We start from the raw sequence: 20,916 nt of genomic DNA on the forward strand, positions 1-20,916 counted from the left end.
TCAGAAGGATATAGGACGTTGTTGAGCAGGTACTTCCTGGACTTCTCGTGGCGCAGGATGGCGGTGGTCAGACGCAGATAGTGGATCTGGAACAGAAACCAACGTCTGATCAGCTGTAGTGCAGAGCGCCACCCGGTGGAGAAGGCAGGCAGCGGGTCGTACCTGGAAGCCCAGGTCTGGGATGATGGGAGAGAAGCGGTACGCCCTCAGCAGGGACATCATGAGCTGCTTCAGACACTCGTTCACCTCGTGGTCCTGCAGGCAGAGGGAACACCATGAACTTTGACCCTGCAGGACTGGGTCGCACTGGGGTCAAGGTCCAGTTCCCCCGGCTAGACTTAAGATGACTGATGCTGTTGACCCGACTAACTAGACCAATCAGAACATTTGATGAGAAACCAGCAGGTAGAATCATTACAGCTGATCTATGTTTGTACTGGTGAGACACTCAGTCACACTGAGACCCACTGGTGAGACACTCAGTCACACTGGGACCCACTGGTGAGACACTCAGTCACACTGGGACCCACTGGTGAGACACTCAGTCACACTGGGACCCACTGGTGAGACACTCAGTCACACTGGGACCCACTGGTGAGACACTCAGTCACACTGGGACCCACTGGTGAGACACTCAGTCACACTGGGACCCACTGGTGAGACACTCAGTCACACTGGGATCCACTGGTGAGACACTCAGTCACACTGGGATCCACTGGTGAGACACTCAGTCACACTGGGACCCATTGGTGAGACACTCAGTCACACTGGGACCCATTGGTGAGACACTCAGTCACACTGGGACCCACTGGTGAGACACTCAGTCACACTGGGACCCACTGGTGAGACACTCAGTCACACTGGGACCCACTGGTGAGACACTCAGTCACACTGGGATCCACTGGTGAGACACTCAGTCACACTGGGACCCACTGGTGAGACACTCAGTCACACTGGGACCCACTGGTGAGACACTCAGTCACACTGGGACCCACTGGTGAGACACTCAGTCACACTGGATCCACTGGTGAGACACTCAGTCACACTGGGACCCACTGGTGAGACACTCAGTCACACTGGGATCCACTGGTGAGACACTCAGTGACACTGAGACCCACTGGTGAGACACTCAGTCACACTGGGACCCACTGGTGAGACACTCAGTCACACTGGGACCCACTGGTGAGACACTCAGTCACACTGGGACCCACTGGTGAGACACTCAGTCACACTGGGACCCACTGGTGAGACACTCAGTCACACTGGGATCCACTGGTGAGACACTCAGTCACACTGGGACCCACTGGTGAGACACTCAGTCACACTGGGACCCACTGGTGAGACACTCAGTCACACTGAGATCCACTGGTGAGACATTCAGTCACACTGAGACCCACTGGTGAGACACTCAGTCACACTGGGACCCACTGGTGAGACACTCAGTCACACTGAGACCCACTGGTGAGACATTCAGTCACACTGAGACCCACTGGTGAGACACTCAGTCACACTGAGATCCACTGGTGAGACATTCAGTCACACTGAGACCCACTGGTGAGACATTCAGTCACACTGAGACCCACTGGTGAGACATTCAGTCACACTGAGACCCACTGGTGAGACACTCAGTCACACTGAGATCCACTGGTGACACTCAGTCACACTGGGATCCACTGGTGAGACACTCAGTCACACTGGGACCCACTGGTGAGACACTCAGTCACACTGAGACCCACTGGTGAGACACTCAGTCACACTGGGACCCACTGGTGAGACACTCAGTCACACTGGGATCCACTGGTGAGACACTCAGTCACACTGAGATCCACTGGTGAGACACTCAGTCACACTGGGACCCACTGGTGAGACACTCAGCCACACTGGGACCCACTGGTGAGACACTCAGTCACACTGAGATCCACTGGTGAGACATTCAGTCACACTGAGACCCACTGGTGAGACACTCAGTCACACTGGGACCCACTGGTGAGACACTCAGTCACACTGAGACCCACTGGTGAGACATTCAGTCACACTGAGACCCACTGGTGAGACATTCAGTCACACTGAGACCCACTGGTGAGACATTCAGTCACACTGAGACCCACTGGTGAGACACTCAGTCACACTGAGATCCACTGGTGAGACACTCAGTCACACTGGGATCCACTGGTGAGACACTCAGTCACACTGGGACCCACTGGTGAGACACTCAGTCACACTGGGATCCACTGGTGAGACACTCAGTCACACTGGGACCCACTGGTGAGACACTCAGTCACACTGGGACCCACTGGTGAGACACTCAGTCACACTGGGACCCACTGGTGAGACACTCAGTCACACTGAGACCCACTGGTGAGACACTCAGTCACACTGGGACCCACTGGTGAGACACTCAGTCACACTGAGACCCACTGGTGAGACACTCAGTCACACTGGGACCCACTGGTGAGACACTCAGTCACACTGGGACCCACTGGTGAGACACTCAGCCACACTGGGACCCACTGGTGAGACACTCAGTCACACTGGGACCCACTGGTGAGACACTCAGTCACACTGGGACCCACTGGTGAGACACTCAGTCACACTGGGACCCACTGGTGAGACACTCAGTCACACTGAGATCCACTGGTGAGACATTCAGTCACACTGAGACCCACTGGTGAGACATTCAGTCACACTGAGACCCACTGGTGAGACATTCAGTCACACTGAGACCCACTGGTGAGACACTCAGTCACACTGAGATCCACTGGTGAGACACTCAGTCACACTGGGATCCACTGGTGAGACACTCAGTCACACTGGGACCCACTGGTGAGACACTCAGTCACACTGGGATCCACTGGTGAGACACTCAGTGACACTGGGACCCACTGGTGAGACACTCAGTCACACTGAGACCCACTGGTGAGACACTCAGTCACACTGGGACCCACTGGTGAGACACTCAGTCACACTGGGATCCACTGGTGAGACACTCAGTCACACTGAGATCCACTGGTGAGACACTCAGTCACACTGGGACCCACTGGTGAGACACTCAGCCACACTGGGACCCACTGGTGAGACACTCAGTCACACTGGGACCCACTGGTGAGACACTCAGTCACACTGGGACCCACTGGTGATAATGAAACATCTAAATAAATCCCTGCTGCAACGTGGAAAACCTAAAAATTGATTCTGCAACATTTTCATCCTCCAGGGGGCGCTCCCCTCAACCCAAAGCTGAGTTTCTGTTTTCTAGAGCCTTGCTTGAGGCTCCTGATCCCCCCTGGAGAAGCAGCTCCACCTGGTGGCCCAATCGGGTCGGAGGTTGCAGCTCCATGTTTACCTCCATCAGCAGCCAGAAGAGGTCCAGCAGCTGCTGGATGAGCGGATGTTCATCCACAGAACCGCCTCCTTCCAGGATTCCCAGCAGGAAGTTCATTAGCACATCCTCCACCAGGTAGACCTTACACTGCAGACAGACACATAAGGACCGTAACAGCAGCGCCTCCTGCTGGCGGGAAGCAGCCGCTGCAGCCTCATCTGGGCCGCAGGCTGCTGAACATGAGGTTCTGGTGAAGGCTGCAGCTGCTTGTCTCACCATGAGCGGAGCAAACAGGTTGAAGATGTGAGCCAGAGTGATGAGAACGGTCGGATCTCCCTGGAGCCTCCAGACGGCGCAGTCTTTCTCCAGCAGCTTCTCTTCCTGAACACAGATGAAGGCCAGGAACAACAGGTAAATATTAAAGTTTTTAATACGGCACTCAATTTTTTATTATGTTAGTTAATTACAAATTAATTTAAATATTTTCGAAAAATGACTTATTTCACAACCTTTCTCTGTTCAATTATGAGAATATAGACACAATATTAGCAGAATAAGGAAACAGTTTTACCAGAAAATCATCTTAATATTACAAGAATAAAGTTGTTTTATTGAATAAAAATTCTATTGAGATTCAACATAAGCAGCTCAATCCTGCTGCTGAAAATAATTTATGTTCAAATTTAAAACTGATCCCAACGTATAATTTCATAAAATTCTCAACATTCCCCATTTAAGTTTTTGTTGTTTTTTATAATAATAACATAATGAAATTATTGCTTAATTCTGCAAATATAAAAACTGGATTCTGGTCATATTAATGGTTTATTATCACTTTGTTTCAACTTTGTCCTCAAAAACTCAGATTTCTGTCGTAAAGTTGAGCTGAGTTCAAAGCCCAAATAAACAGAAAAACACACTTATCAACAAGATGGCCGCCCTGCTGACATCACTCTGCACGGTGGAAACACCAGGAGATAATTGGTGGAAAATATCCCAGATTTTCCAAACATTTAACTTTCAAAAACCAAAAACTGGATTGCTGGACAAACGGGATTTATTTTACGAAGACGCGTCCTGAACTCAGTCGACCCAAACCGGCTTCCCGACCGTTCGGTGAGAGCAGCACCTGAGCGTCGATGGAGGTGGAGAGGACGTTCTTGATGTATCCCAGCAGCCTCTGGGCCTTCAGCAGGTCTGCGGTGGGGGGGTCCTGCAGCGGGAGGTAGCCGTCAGCCGGGTACGTGGCGCCCTCTCAGGTAAAGGACAAAAACACCTGATTGACTGATCAGAGCCTCTGGTTCTGGTCCAGAAGGATCCAGAACAGAACCAGACCCAGGCACACACCCGATCAGACCAGCAGACAAGATAATTTCATCTTTTATCTCAGGATTAAAATCTGTTGCGTTGTTTTCATGCAGCTCATCAGTTTCTCCAAGCTTTTAGTTTTTTAGTGTCTGAGGTTCTGCTGATCGTTTAAAAGCTCCTGTTTCTAATCTGTTCTCCAACAATCACATTTGTTTTCTTTGGACAAATCCTTGGAAATATGGACTGGGGAAGCTAATATTAGTGCTAGCTGCTACATGCTTAGCATCGTGATGCTACTTTAGGCTTGAATAGCTTCGCTGAAAGGCTAACTCCTTTTAGCAGAACTTGAACAACCTGCGATGGACTGGCGACCTGTGACCTCGCCTCTTGCCCCCGACCTCCCGACCCCACCAGGGAGAAGTGTTAGAAAATGGATGGATGGACACAACAACAATGTTAAAACAATAATAAAATCGGTCAGAACCTTTGTACTCTATCTGACACATTAGTGACATCCATAAACAACAATGGGGTTCATTTCTGCTTCACTTCAAGGCGAGTAGAGCAGCACCTTGCAATAAAATATATTTGTTGTTCAGATCATTTATTTATTTAGTTGTTGAAGTGAAAATGGTTCTTATTTTGCCACTGTAGTCAGAAAAGCAAAGCTATTTGTTCCTCTAATTTGCATCAATATCTCATAGATACGGTCAGATTCCCTCTAAATTAAAGCAGCAGATCTGTGCAGGGAGACGGCGAGGAAGGATATCTGAGCGGCCGGCTGCCGAAGTTAAACGCCACCGACTCTTTGAAGGAGAGGCTGATGGCCGGGAAGTAGGCCACGCCGGGACCCGTCTTGATGCTGCTGAAGGCCGTCCCCAGAGACTGGCCGTTCCTGGAGACACGGGGAGAGAAGACACAGCGCAGGTTAGCTTAGCTTAGCATAAAGACTGGAAACAGATGGAAACTGTTAGCATGTGCTGACTCACAGGCAGAAGGTGATGGTTCCTTCATCCAGGTTGATCAGACAGCTGACAATGTCTCCAGCCGCCCACGACTGCAGAGGAAAACAGAACATCTGGATCTGGTTCTGACCCAAAACACAAAGTTAGACCCACAACAACCTGGTTCTGACAAGAAATGCAAACAATTAACTTACAGTTAATTTGGTTTTTGTGCAAGTCAAGAATGGAACAAATTTACGATTAATTCAAGATTTTTAGGTAGAAGACCAGGTATCGGTTTTAATTTTTATGTTTTTTTTTATTACATTTTGGTAAATCTAGCAGCAAAGGCAATAACCCCAGAAAAAACTTTTGATGAAGAATATTTATCCTACTTGTCCTTTATTACAATAACTGTGCTAAAACTTGCTTCTGCAACAATTAGACACTTTAAACTTTAAAATAACATCTATTTTTATTGCAGAGATAAAAACAACAAATGTCTACAGAAATAAATCTTTTCAGTTTGATGTGATGCCAAATACTTTGGACACCACTGGCTTAGACCCGTTTTTAGTTTTGTAGTTAAGCCGCCGTCCAGCAGAGGGCGCCGCTGGTCCTCCTTACAAGAAGCTAGAACAGAAACAAATATGGCGGCAGGGACGTACATGGGAAGTGAACGGTCCAGAGTCCGTGTGGAATCAAAAAACGCACTTATGCGTTTTTGTTCAAGAACATAAACACTGAACAAAGTGCAGAAGTTTCACCTTAATATCCTGATAAATCCCTGATAGTCATGGAGAGAAATAGATAGTCATGCGTGTGTAATCCTGGATTTATAATCCGTGTAAACGTTTCTGGACAGTGTATCTGAAACATGGTTTGTAAACTGTAAAACAAAAATGTGTGTGTAACTCTGGGTACTTGTAAACGTGGTCAAATGCAGACACACATATTAAGAAACTACGAACACAAAATGAAACTACACACACAATTGCAATATCTATAAATGTTACATTTCTACACAGATTTTTAAGTTCAACCTCACAAATGTGATAATTAAGAATCCAAACCTTTTCCTGCGACTCATGTTAAATAAGTATCACAAGTCGCCGAATGCAGACAGAACTGCTGTGTTTCCACACAGGAATGTTCACGCGGATCACAAATCCAGCACACAGGCATTTTGAGACTATTTTCTCTCCGTAGGTTTTCTATGAAGATGTGATGGCAGAAAAACAGCAAAATGATGGAAAAATCCATGACGCCAATAAACCGGGTGGATTCTGAGGCGAAGCTTCAACTTGAGCAGACGGTTCTGATGGATGAAATCAGCAGTTTTATGTTTCATGAATATGTCCAACAAGAAAACCACAAACTTATATTTATTTAGTCTGTTTAACACTAAAAATATTATAAAATATAATAAATTCAACAAAAACATTTGGACCGTCACGTTACAGGGAGACAGTGGAAACCCAGAGGTTCTGACCCGAACCTCGAGGTTCTGACCCGAACCCCGAGGTTCTGACCCGAACCCCGAGGTTCTGACCCGAACCTAGAGGTTCTGACCCGAACCTAGAGGTTCTGACCCGCTTCGATCCGTTTCCTGTGTCACCTTTCCGTAGTTGGTTGTCGTCACGTTCCACTTTCTGACCCGGTTTCCATCGTAGGCATACGAGTCCGGCGTGTCCCCGACCCCTTCCTGAGAACAAATAATAGTGTCAGAACCGACCCGACCCGACCCGACCCGGCTCTTCCTTATCCTCACCTCCTGGTTGAAGCGACAGCTCAGAGTGCACCAGCCGATCTGCATCAGACCCTGAGAGGAGATCAAAACCTCGTAGGCCCATTTCCCTGCAGGAACAGAACCCACCGTTCAGATGTTCTGTTGGGCCCGGTCCAGTCAGAACCCGGCAGAACCGGTGGGTTTTACCTTTAAAAACGCAGGTGGTGGCTCTGATGGAACTGAAGTTGCTGTGGCCAATCACCTGCAGGAAGCAAACATCATGTGAGACGTTCTGCTACTGTCTGGAAGTTCTGACCCAAACGGACCCGGCTCACCCCCAGCAGGTCGTCGTCCACGAACAAGAGGCCCTCAAAGCCGCTGGTGTGGTCCAGAACCACAGGCTGAGGACCCAGACGGCCCTCTGCAGACGGATCTGAGGACAGAGACATGATCAGGCTGCAAAAACTGCAAAAACTAAACCTGACCAACAACTGCTGTGCAGCTTCTACTGCAAATATCTGAAGACACAGCGGGAGCCGCCAGGGGGCGCTAGAGGGCCTCAGACAGTTGGAGGAATAATTAGGAAAAAAATGGAATCCAATAAATGTCTTTTTTTCTACAAATATTATCTGTGTTTCAATCATTATTATAATATAAATTCCTGAAGATGGACACAGAAGATAGAAGTTGCTTTTATTTTCCTCAGGGAAAATTCAGGAAAATGTTATTTAGCATCTCTCTGGCTGCCAGTCAAATTTATCAAGCTGCTTTGCTCCTTAAGCTAGCGTAGCGAGCTAGCTTAGCAAGCTGGCAACTAGCGTAGCAGCTAACACAACATGGCAAAGCTTCTGACAAAAAAAAAAGACTGAAGGAAGCGTCCAGCAGCCCGGCTGCAGGAACTCTGCTGGAAAAGTCTAAACTACAAAGGTTACATAAAACTCATGAAAATGTTATGGATTTTATTATCAATGTTAAGTTTTTTATCTGGTAGTGTACTGAACATCAGATGAATAAAGTCACTGACATTTTCCACCACAGAATTCACTGCCAACAGAAATGAGAAGGTTTGAAGCAGCGTTTATGCTGAATGGATGAAACGATTATAGAAAAGTAATACAAGTGGAAGATTCAAAGTTTCTGTACAGCAACAGACACAAACTAAAGCCGACGTGAAGCCAGAAAAAAACTGAGAAAATATAAGAGCTGTTTTAACTAAATTATTTTTGAAGATGAAAAAAGTGAATCTAGTTCTTTTAATCAATATTAAGGATTTATTTACTGAAGACAAGCTCATGCACTTTGCTGAAAAGTTACTTGTAATTTAGTTTTGTCTGATTTGGAGTTGCTGTGACATTTGTAGTTATGCACTAATCCAGTTTTCACTCCCCAGAAGCAGAGGATGATATAAGTAAAGAAAGATATCGGAACTAGAAACTAACCAGAGAATTAATATCAGCAGATACAAAAATAGCTACTGAAATGACTTCAAAAGCTTTTATTTTTTTTATTTTTAAAATACAGACATAAAAGTAGAGAATTATTAAATTTTTGATAACCCTGCACCAGAACAGCAGACTTAAAACACATAAAAACAGCTTTAATTTGTTCAGCCAGAGCAGTTAGGAATAAAACAGCCAATTAAAAATAATTAATAAAGAAACTGAACCTGACAAAAACAACAGATGGACTTTCTTGGTCAAAGATGTAAAGATAAACTGCAACAAACGTTTGAAATGGTTCAGAAAATGCAACTAGGAATTATAAATATAAGGAAAGATAAATAATAAATAAATAAAAATAAATAATAATTAGACTGAATAGATGTAAACTTATGGATCAGGAACACTGATGCCTGATCTAGATTGTTTCCAATATTGGGACCAATGCAGATATTGATGTCACATCGGTGCATCTTTGCAGTAGAAACGAGAGAAAACATCCCTGGTCAGGTTTTGTGTTTTTACAGTGCAAGGCGCTGCAGCAGGACTTTACCTCTGAGCTCTTCAGGTGTTTCTCCTTCAGACAGAAGCTTCTCCAGGTGTGAGCTCAGGTCCTGGAAACCAAGAGGCTTCCTGCAGACCGACACAGAAAGGCTGAAGGTTCGAGTCCCCTGAGGAGCCGGGACCAGAACCAGAACAGAACCAGCTGGAGCTCCGGTTACCTGGTTACCTTCAGGCTGTGTTCTGGACATCACACACTGATCAGATTCTTTATTCAGTCAATACTGTCTTTATGGACGGAGGTTAGGAACAATAATGTTAAAGCTGGAAAATTTAGGATCAGTGCAGAACCCCGGTTCTTTGGCACTTTAAGTCCAGTCCAAACTTTATTCAGTTTTATTATCATTATTATTATTATCATTATCACCATTTACTTATTTAATTCAAACATCAAAATGTGAAATAAACATGATTATAAAATAAAAAAGAGATAAATAAAGTCAGAAAGGATTAAATCTATAAAAAATGGAAACATCCAGAGAGAAGAAGAAAAGTTTGTCCGAACAGCTGGCAGAACCGTTCTATCATTAGAACCGGGCCTGAAACATGAAGCTGGTGGCTTACAGGACCACACACACACACACACACACACACACACACACACACACACACACACACACACACGGCCTGATATGACCTTCCACTGACTGAACTGCAGTGAGTGTGTCAGAGTCAGAACCGGGCCGGTTTGGGCTGTAGAACCGGCAGCGGGTGTGGTACCTGAGCGAGGCGAAGGTCGGCTCCGGCTTGGTGGAGGGAAACACGTGGTGCAGGTAGTCGCTCAGAAGCTTCTCGTTCACAATACCTGGGAGACAACATACATCACCAATATATTACCAATATACTACCAATACATCACCAATATGTTATCAATACATCACTAATATATTACCAATACATCACCAATATATTACCAATACATCACCAATATGTTATCAATACATCACCAATATATTACCAATACATCACCAATATATTATCAATACATCACCAATATATTACCAATATACTACCAATACATCACCAATATGTTATCAATACATCACCAATATATTACCAATACATCACCAATATATTACCAATATACTACCAATACATCACCAATATGTTATCAATACATCACCAATATATTACCAATACATCACCAATATATTATCAATACATCACCAATATATTACCAATATACTACCAATATATTACCAATATACTACCAATACATCACCCAATATGTTATCAATACATCATATATATTACCAATACATCACCAATATATTATCAATACATCACCAATATATATCAATACATCACCAATATATTACCAATATATTACCAATATACTACCAATACATCACCAATATGTTATCAATACATCACCAATATATACCAATACATCACCAATATATTATCAATACATCACCAATATATTACCAATATACTACCAATATATTACCAATATACTACCAATACATCACCCAATATGTTATCAATACATCATATATATTACCAATACATCACCAATATATTATCAATACATCACCAATATATTACCAATATACTACCAATACATCACCAATATGTTATCAATACATCACCAATATATTACCAATATACTACCAATACATCACCCAATATGTTATCAATACATCACCAATATATTACCAATATACTACCAATACATCACCAATATGTTATCAATACATCACCAATATATTACCAATATACTACCAATACATCACCCAATATGTTATCAATACATCACCAATATATTACCAATATACTACCAATACATCACCCAATATGTTATCAATACATCACCAATATATTACCAATACATCACCAATATATTATCAATACATCACCAATATATTACCAATATACTACCAATACATCACCAATATGTTATCAATACATCACCAATATATTACCAATATACTACCAATACATCACCAATATGTTATCAATACATCACCAATATGTTATCAATACATCACCAATATATTGTTAAAACATTTGATGTTTCATTAATTGTCCCCAAATCCACAATCCATAAATAATAATTTATAGCTGGTTGTCAGGCATTTTGCATCCAGGGATCATGGAATCCCTAACAGGAAGTACTTCCTGTGACCTGCGGCTGATCTCTGGTGTCCTACCTGTGGATCTGGGTTTGTCCATGTCTGAGGCCAGTCTGTAGTTCCTGCGAGTCAGAGCTGTGACTCCTCCCTTCGTGCTCATCCTGATTCACCGCCCGCACACTGCTGACAGAACAGAGTTTCAGGTTTTCCCCCACCGCATCATAAGCCTGGCAGCTGCCAGGCTTACGTCCCCCACCATCCTAAGATTCTTTTCTCTATTTTAAATAACATCTTATACACCAGTAATAGTGATATCAAAGACAAATTAAAGAGTATCTTTGATAAAACGATTGAAAGGGCAATTGCAACATCTCAAGTGTGAGGTCAGGGGTCATTTTTTTGATCAATGGGTCTCATAATTTCCTGTCAGCACACTAACAACTTCATCAAACGAAGTGATTAGACATGAATAAAGGACTGAAAGTAAATAAAATTCTTTCCTGAAATCTGAGAGGTAGCAGAGACAATGTTCAGCTGCTGTACTCGCCTGGCCAGAACCTCGGCGGGATACATGAGGCAGTTAGGATTAGTGGGTTAGAGTAAGGTTAGTTAGTGCCAGCGAGAATGCATATTAGTACATCGTAAAGGAACCTTCTGCATATGGAGAGCCTGAGCGGGACGTGAGACTGATGTGAGCCCATAAATCAGTGTGAACATAGAAAAACATTTTGTATGTGCTTGACTCTGCATCTGTCAGCTAATGTGCCACCAGCCAGTCACAGACAGCTCTTTTTCATCCAGCTAGGCGATTCCTGTTTGGATAAATAACAGCCAATTAGAGCACAGCACCAAGTGGCATAAATTACCAAACAAACTGAGAATATCCAGCTTGGCCGTACACAGTGGATCCATTGCTTTCATGAGGTTCGTTGCTGACAGAACCCACAAGGGTTGATTAATCCGAATCTCAGCAAATTTACATCAGTCAAATAGTATTTTAATTATTATTTTACCACAAACTAAATCTTAAAGATGTCCTGATATAACCAGGGAACATTTCCTTCTGTCTCACTTTCAGCTGAATATTTCCTCTTACTGATGTCGAACAGTTTTGCAGTAAGAAGCTAAACGTTACACCAGGTTAGTAACAAGCATTTATTATCCATTAATTAAGTTACTCATCAGCATTTATTCTCCAGAATCTCATAATGTTTAAGCTCAAAGGCGTCCTGGTCCTCCAGGCTCTCTAACGCTGCTGTTAGCTTTAGCTGGAGCCCCATAAACTGCTGTTAGCTCTGTTAGCTCACCGCAGAGCTCGGGCTAACATCAGCTGTCGGGTTCGGTTCTGGTTCTGCGAGGGATGACAGCAGGTGTTGGCTCAGTTCGGTTTGGTTACCTGTCAGTCATAAAACTAGCAGTAAGCTAACAGCTAAAGATAACTAGCTATTGCTAACCTTACCTCCAGCGTCTCACCGCTTGAGCGGGACTCCCCTCCAGCGGTGTCCCGCTGCTGTGAGCTTCACACCGGCTGATGGAAGATCGGTGAGCCGCTGATTTTTCCAGTTTGTTGACGCCTGAAGTGTACGGAGTGCAGCTAGGTCCAAAATAGAGAACACAAATCCCGTTCCTGGAAACAACGTGAGAAGAGGAAGACGTCAGGGCTTCTCAGTTTTTATATTCAGTTACTACGTCAACATACTTTTATTCGAATAAAGTCAAAAGTAGCATCCAAGACATTACTCAAGAAAGAATGAAGGCCACAGAAGATGTTTATCCAGTGGAAAATAAACTCAAATGAGGCACACTATGGGCACACTGATATGTCTCCCTCTCTTGGTCACTTTATGTCACTGCAGACTGAAACCGCCCTTCCAGTGCATGCGCTAGTTCATTCGGGTATTCTCACTCACCAACATCAAACATATGCAGGATAATTATGGCATGGATGGAGAGCCCATCTGAGGACGATGAAAGGTGATCATGCTGAGGTTAGACCGAATCATTTGATTAAGTTTCTCAGACTCACATTCAACTGTTTTATGAAGTTTTTTTTAAGTTAAATGATTTCCTGTGGTTGCTGGAAGTTGAATAGCTCAAATTTATGTTCATTCATTCATCTCGTAAATTGTCTTTCAAAATATGACATTTATATTCAAGGAAACCTAAATTCACTGGGTCTACTTCTTACCAGTCAGTCGGCATGTGGGCCGGTTCGAAGTGAAGCCGAGAGGAGGAGGAGAGGAAGTTTAACAGACAAGTAACAGTGGATGAATAAGAAATGAATCCCAGTGGAGATCACCTGCTGGAATAATCAGCGTTCATCTTTACATCATTACTCATTTGCTAGGTTTAAAATTTGTATTGAATATTTCACTTTTTCAAGGCAGATCTATCCTGTATGACTGTTAGAAAATGAAATATTAACTTTCACAGATCATCTGGAGGTCCAAACTCCGCCTTTCCGGTGTGCCAGCAGCTTCGCCGGTGTGTGAATGGAGGAGAACCACGCTGACAGAAAAGTTCTGCAGCTTGGTGTTTGAGTAATGGCCTTTGATTGGCTGATAAAATAGTTCTGCTCTGTGATTGGTCACGAAGATACCCGCCTCTGGAAGGTTCCATTTTTCTGAGGGATGTTAAAAATTGACCAGAAAAACATTTTATAGTTTTAAGGTGAAACATTTCCTCGTGTTGAGTGATATTTATGTAAAAACACCCAGGTATAGCAGTTTGGTGTTCCTGGTCGAGTGGGACTGACAGTGAGGCCGCGGCCTGGCCCCTGCCGCGGCCTGCCCCCCTGCCAGCAGGTCGCTGCCTCCACTTGGCCTCCTGTCATCTCCCTGATCACTCCGGATCGGTTATTGATCAGGTTTTCGGGGCTGGAACGGGATCGTTCAGCCGCTTCCCTCTCTCTGAGCGCCGCTGGGTCTCGACAGAAGATGCTCCGTGTCCGGGTGCTGCTGGGCCGGTCCTGGAGGGGGTAAGTCCCGGCGCTGAACTTCACATGAGCGGACACGAGACTCCGGAGACTCCCAGGTGTTCAGATGATCACCTGACCCACTGACGCTTTCAGTAACTTGTGGGGACAACAGGCGCCTTATTACGCGGTGCCGTTGAGCTTCAGGTGTGTTACCTAATGACACCTGATCTCCTGGTCCAGGTTGGTTCTGATCTCCTCTGCAGAACAGCTACTCCACTGCAGCTGCGCAGATTCTCAGCAGGAAACACGTGTTGGTGATTGTTTCATGGAAATAAGTTAAATACTGTAAAAACACCCGATTTACTTCTTTAATCTCTGGGGAGTAGAAACTCAGCGCAGATCAAAAAACAGCGCAAATTAAAGGAGTAGTTTGTAACTGTTACTGCCATCTAGTGGTCACAATAGAAATGACAACCTCGTTAAAAATCAAAATAAACGATGAAATTAATAAGTAGAACACACTGAAATTATACTTGCAATATTCTATGTTTTTATGTTTGACTATGTTTTAGCCTTTCAAACTAATGTGAAATAGATTTTTTTTTGCAAACACACAAGCAGTTTACGCCAGCTGGTGGCAAATGACCACCAGCTGGCGTAACACCAGCTGGCTCTGCTCTTTAGGGGAGCCCTTTAGGGCCCTCTTTAGGGGAGCCCTGCACTGGAGAAAATGAAACATTTCACTAATAACAGCTAATAAAAACTGAATTAGACAAACAGTCACAATGAAATAAAACTATGCAATAATAAAAAACCCAAAAGAAGCCTGCTGCTCGGTCAGCCGCTTACATTTTTGGCCGCCATCTTTGTAGTATCCGCACTTTCCTCTGAGTTCTCCTCTGCTGCCCCCTGGTGACTATTTGGGGGAATTTTTTGACTAATTCTGTTTTCTGTTCATATATTTGAGTTCTGACTGTGTAACTAAAGTCAGACTCAAGACTAGAAGAAGCTTGACCTTTGAACTGTCAACATGTCTAATGATTAAAACCATCTGGAGTTTAAACAGACAGGGAGTTTTTTTCCAAACATCATCAAATAAATATTTCAGACTCCGAGTCAGACTGGTTCTGCAGGTTCTGGTCTACTGAAACACCAGAACTGAAACCAGAACCGCTTCTAGAATTATTGATCTGGAAAGTCGATCACCTCCACGCAGAGGAGAGCTGCAAATGAAGCTGCTGTTCCAGCTGCTGTTCCAGCTGCAGCAGCGGCGCAGGGTGAAGGCCGGCCGGTTCTGGGGAAAGGCCCAGCTGGTTCTGGTTCCAGTCCCTCCTCCTCTTCGTCGGGTCAGGGTTCAGATTGCTGCTGTTAATCACAGCCGAGCCCAGGCAGCCGTCCAGCTGAGCCGCTCCGACCCGATCCGGTCCGATCCAGTCCAAAGTACAGAGAAGGAAAATGAGCAGAACAACAGAGTGAGTCTGAAAAACCCGACCCGGTTTAATCAGAGTAGAACCTGCTGGACAGAACCGAGTCCAGTCCGGGTTTTATTACTTAGTCGAAGGTTTGGTTCTGTGGGTTCTGGACAGGACACTGGAACAGAACCAGAACCGGTTCCAAAAGTTTATTTAAAAATCTGAAGGTTCTGACCCAAACCCGGCCCAAATCTGGTGTCTGAAAACAAAGTTCTGGTTCTGAAACGTCTAATAGAAACAAACTGGCCCAGAGAACTTTTAAGAAGCGGTCCAGAACCAGAAATGGGCCCGAAGAGGAGCTGAGTGTTTATTTATCAAGCATTCTGCAGAGATCTGGTCCAATCCAATTGGTTCTGTTCCGATCCGGGTTTAAGCTTCGCATCTACTGGGTCAGAAGAAGTCACAGCATCTGGGTTTCTGGTTCTGCTGTGACCCAGCGGGTCAGAACCAACGGTTTTCTGCTTCCAGGTTCCGGACGTTCCCAGGTTTGGCCGTAGAAGTGAAGAACGAACCTATCCTGGGCTTCGAGGCGGGGAGTCCAGAACGGGCCGAGCTGCAGAAGGTGGTGGTTCTCCAGGCCCGGTTCTGATCCGTTTGGGCTGCTGGTGGTGTTTTAACCCTGCGCTGTGTCTGCAGGCGCTGGACGGCCTAAAGGGCGGACAGAGGAGGTTCCCTGTGTGGTAGGAGATGAACTGGTTTGGACCAAAGACGTCCGGTACCAGCTGTCTGTGAGTCAGACACGGAACCACTTAAGGTTCTGGAGACGCGCCTCCTGACCTCTGACCTCTGTGTGTTTCTGTTTCCAGCCTTTCAACCACTCTCACAAGGTGGCAAAGTTCTGCTACGCTAACAAGGTATATTACCCAGAACCGGTAAACCCAGACACTTTTGTTCAGACTTTAGAATTCATTTTATTTGTTGTGTTGTTTATTTATTTTGAATATTTAAAATTCAAAATAATTTGAATTATGTCAATTATCTTGAAATAATTTGATTAATTCTGTTTCTGTCATATATTTGAGTTCTGACTGCGTAACGAATGTCAAATGGAAGTGAACATTTATTGATCTTCTTGCATAATTTTTGTCACATGACAATATCATCATTTATCGCCATAGCTTCTGGGTAAAACATGCACTCCGGTTCTGTCTCTTTAAATCCAGTCCATGACGCCACCAAGGCCGAACGTTTGAATTAGAGTTTAGATTTTTGGCCTTTTCTAGACCCAGTCTAAGGCAGCGCTCACACAGCAGGAAATGACGTGCTTCATCTGCAGGTCGCTTTGGGGTCAGAAGTCGTTACCACAAAAGTCTGATTGAATAGTTAGCATGAACAAACACGCAGAAGAGATCGGACACGACCGATAAATCGTAATCGAGCATCACGACCTGCTGAAGAATCGCAACCTAACTCCATCTTGGATCTCCTCCAGGAGCTGATCGATAAGGCCATCCAGGCATCGCTGGCGGCCCGGAGGGAGTGGGACCTGAAACCCGTCCGGGACCGGGCCCAGATCCTGTTCAAGGCTGCCGACGTCATCAGCGGGCCCAAGAGAGCCGAGATCCTGGCCAAGACTATGATCGGACAGGCAGGTGGCCCCCTGGAGGTCGGGTGACCCCCATGGAGTTCCGGTGACCTATGACCTCTCTCTGTCTGGTGTTCAGGGCAAAACAGTGGTCCAGGCGGAGATCGACGCCGCTGCAGAACTCATCGACTTCTTCCGGTTCAATGCCAAGCACGCCGTGGAGCTGGAGGCCCAGCAGCCAATCAGCACCAAGGAGAGCACCAACACTGCGCTGTACCGGGGCTGGAGGTAGGGAGCTGTCATCATGCTTACTGGCTCCGTTTGGTTCTGGGTTTTCTGACCGGTTCTGGACCTGCCTGTATTTCAGGGCTTCGTAGCAGCAGTGGCGCCGTTTAACTTCACCGCCATCGGGGGAAACCTGGCAGGAACACCTGCTCTCATGGTGAGTTCTGCAGGTCCGACCTACTTCAGAACCGCAAAGACTGGACTCTTGGCTTGGATTTGTGCCCTAATGACTTGGACTTGCACTCTAAATCTGTGTGCCCTGACCTGTAGAGCACTGACCTCTGACCCCTTGCATCCCAGGGCAACGTGGTTCTTTGGAAGCCCAGTGACACGGCGGTCTCGGCCAGCTACGCGGTCTACCGAGTCCTGCGCGACTGCGGCCTGCCGCCCAACATCATCCAGTTCCTGCCGGCCGACGGCCCCGTGTTTGGCGACGCCGTCACTTCCTCCCCGCACCTGGCAGGGATCAACTTCACCGGCAGCGTGCCGTAAGGACGCCCGACCCAACCGCCTCTGGCTCCGTTGCCGTTATCATGCCAACCACGTCTGTTTTGCCACTTGCAGGACCTTCAAGCGTCTGTGGAAGCAGGTGGCCCAGAACATAGACATCTACCGGACGTTTCCCCGCCTGGCCGGAGGTGAGTGGTGACCCATCCTTCAGCTCCCGGTTCTGGATCTGGTTCTGACCCACTATGTGTCGCCAGAGTGCGGTGGGAAGAACTTCCACTTTGTGCACTCGTCTGCGGACGTCCGGAGCGTGGTGTTGGGGACGATCCGCTCAGCCTTCGAGTACGGTGGCCAGAAATGCTCGGCCTGCTCCAGGATGTACGTTCCCGATAGCAGCTGGCCGCAGATCAGAGAGCAGTTGTTGGAAAATCCTCAAGGACGTCCGAGTGGGAGACGTGAGTGACCTCTGACCCTTGCAGGGTTTAGAGTGTGAGATCAGACCCAGAGTGAGGACTAACCGGATGTTTCTGACCCTCAGCCTGTCGAGGACTTCAGCACTTTCTTTTCTGCCGTTATAGACGATAAGGTAAACCTCGTTAACTCGTTAAGACTCCACATTAGCTCTGTGGCTAATCTGTCCCTGTGGCTCCGCCCTCTCCAGTCCTTCGCTAGGATCAAGAGGTGGTTGGACCACGCCAAGTCCTCCTCGAACCTCAGCATCATCGCTGGAGGAAACTGTGACAATAGCAAAGGTTACTTTGTGGAGCCGACGATCATTGTGACCAAAGACCCTCGGGACCCAATCATGAACGAGGTCAGAATATTTAACTGAATATTTAACCCCAAATAAAAGATTGTATTTAATTAAATATATTATTCCAAGTTAAGCATTTAATTTCCAGATTAAATTTTCAAAGAAATGTTGAGCTCAGAACTAAATATTTAGCATAGTAGCTAAATACAGATGAGTTAGTTTGCTAGCTAAATATTTATTAGCAGGCTAGCATGCTAACAAAATATTTGGTGACTGCAGAGACTTATCTGTGAAGCTTCAAGGAGATCTGATGACACATGGGTGACATGGCCTTCTGGAGGTCATGACCTTGTGTTTGTGGTGTTTCCAGGAGATCTTTGGGCCGGTTCTGACCGTGTACGTCTATCCAGAGAAGAACTACGCTGAGGTTCTGCAGCTGGTTGATAACACATCACCATACGCTCTGACCGGATCCGTGTTCGCCCATGACCAGTGAGATAGTTTCTCTTGCATATGTTTGTTGTCCATTGTCAACGGAGATGGGCTGAAAGTTGTGTGGATCGACTTTGGTTCTGGTTCTGGTTCTCCTGAGCTTCCTGGAACAAACCAGCAGGAAAGTTCTCATGTTCTGGACCACCTATTGTGTCCGGTTCTGGTTCTGGTTCATGGGGTCTACTCCTGTCTGTCACCTGAGAGCAGAACCAGTGGATCTCTGAGAATCAGAACTTTAGAGTTCTATCAACGGATCAGAACCCTGAGCTCAGTCCAGGTTCTGGTTTCAAACTGGTTTAGTTGGTCCACCCAGTTCCTACAACTGGACCAGTAAAGAGCTGGAGCTGATTAGCTCTTGGTAGCAGAACCAGGATCGTGTTACAGGTTCTGTTGTGTATGATGGGTTCAATCCTGGTTCTGACCCAGACTGAGTCACACCTGTTGGTTCTGCAGGAAGGTGATCAATGAGGCCGCCAGAGTCCTGAGGAACGCCGCCGGGAATTATTACGTCAACGATAAGTCCACTGGATCCATTGTGCCCAGCAACCGTTTGGAGGAGCCAGAGCTTCAGGTGGGTGGGGACGGTTCATCCAACATGGACGGATGGATGGATGGATGGATGGATGGATGATCACTCACTGTCTACCTGTTGCTCCAGGTACCAACGATAAGCCCGGCGGTCCTCACTACGTCCTGAGGTGGACGTCTCCTCAGGTGGTGAAGCAGACTCATGTTCCCTCACAGAGTGGAAGTACCCATATATGGGCTGAGGGACACCTGTCCAATGTCCTCTGCCCCAGTCCATCCAGTGGTCCACTCATCAGTCCTCCGTCTCTCTGACTCTCCATCCGTCCTTCATCTCTGACCTCCTCTTCCTTGCCGTCCTCCTCTGTCTGTCCCTCTGAAGCTGGACAGGTCTGTCCATCAGATGGAGAGACAGTCTGTCTCTGCATCTCACTCAGACGTCCACAAACCAATGCTTGTCTCAGAATCCCAGCTGGAAGCTTCATGTGATCCACCAGAAATCGGATCAGAACCGCCAATGGACTCAATTCTGTTTGTAACTAATAAGATTAAATCAGAGGTCCGTCAGAGCAGGTACTGGTCATCCTGGAGGTCATCCTGCAGGTCATCCTGGAGGTCATCCTGCAGGTCATCCTGGAGGTCATCCTGGAGGTCATCCTGCAGGTCATCCTGAAGGTCAGTGATTTGGAGCTGAAGGTCGTTAAATATGTCGGGTCCTGCTGAGTAGATGATGAATATGCGCGTGTGTGGAGACGTTTCCTCCCAGATCTGGATGCTAACTCATGACCAAGTCTGTCAGTGACTCTGGACATTCAGATGTTTGACAATAAATCATTTCTAACAATCAGCAGCTGGTGATCTACTTCTTTATGATCCTTACAGGTGTGTGTGTGTGAGTGTGCATGTGTGTGTGTGTGTGAACATGACAGCTGCAGCAGCTCCACATGTAGAGACATGAATGTGATCCCAGCATCCTTAAAACTGATCAGCAGATCTGCCCAAGTCACCCAAAACCTCCAGATGTAAAATTATTTTTTATGTAAATTAACTCTGGCAGAATAGCAGATGAAGCATGCTGCTGCTGCTAACATGCTTCTCAAATATAAACCAGTGAACAAATT

The 20,916-nt window shown here is 45.9% G+C and overlaps 1 protein-coding gene, 2 long non-coding RNA genes and 1 pseudogene across 3 annotated transcripts in view; 3 read left to right on the forward strand and 1 right to left on the reverse strand.

Annotated features, from left to right (window-relative positions):
* LOC129356267 (E3 ubiquitin-protein ligase RNF123-like) overlaps window positions 1–13,212 on the reverse strand; it is a 50,810-nt gene extending 37,598 nt beyond the window's left edge. Inside the window, 16 exon segments of the mRNA XM_055025864.1 lie at window positions 18–86; window positions 163–255; window positions 3,344–3,469; window positions 3,599–3,703; window positions 4,452–4,566; window positions 5,400–5,525; window positions 5,620–5,687; window positions 7,193–7,279; window positions 7,346–7,431; window positions 7,511–7,565; window positions 7,639–7,736; window positions 9,296–9,375; window positions 10,024–10,108; window positions 11,457–11,561; window positions 12,838–13,005; window positions 13,119–13,212. Coding sequence (XP_054881839.1) covers window positions 18–86; window positions 163–255; window positions 3,344–3,469; window positions 3,599–3,703; window positions 4,452–4,566; window positions 5,400–5,525; window positions 5,620–5,687; window positions 7,193–7,279; window positions 7,346–7,431; window positions 7,511–7,565; window positions 7,639–7,736; window positions 9,296–9,375; window positions 10,024–10,108; window positions 11,457–11,538 — 1,275 coding nt within the window. The 5' untranslated portion in view covers window positions 11,539–11,561; window positions 12,838–13,005; window positions 13,119–13,212.
* On the forward strand, window positions 4,498–7,152 carry LOC129356270 (uncharacterized). Its single transcript, XR_008605388.1, has 3 exons — window positions 4,498–4,581; window positions 5,379–5,557; window positions 6,784–7,152. It is a non-coding gene; the product is annotated as an uncharacterized LOC129356270 (long non-coding RNA).
* On the forward strand, window positions 12,042–13,700 carry LOC129356269 (uncharacterized). The gene is made up of 4 exons (XR_008605387.1): window positions 12,042–12,302; window positions 12,457–12,518; window positions 13,235–13,366; window positions 13,570–13,700. It is a non-coding gene; the product is annotated as an uncharacterized LOC129356269 (long non-coding RNA).
* Window positions 13,701–14,219: 519 nt separating this feature from the next.
* On the forward strand, window positions 14,220–20,642 carry LOC129356268 (delta-1-pyrroline-5-carboxylate dehydrogenase, mitochondrial-like; annotated as a pseudogene).
* The last annotated feature ends 274 nt before the right edge of the window (window positions 20,643–20,916 follow it).

This window comes from Poeciliopsis prolifica, unplaced genomic scaffold (assembly GCF_027474105.1).
Source record: "Poeciliopsis prolifica strain line A6 unplaced genomic scaffold, Auburn_PproV2 SCAFFOLD163, whole genome shotgun sequence".
In the NCBI taxonomy this organism is placed as follows: domain Eukaryota; kingdom Metazoa; phylum Chordata; class Actinopteri; order Cyprinodontiformes; family Poeciliidae; genus Poeciliopsis; species Poeciliopsis prolifica.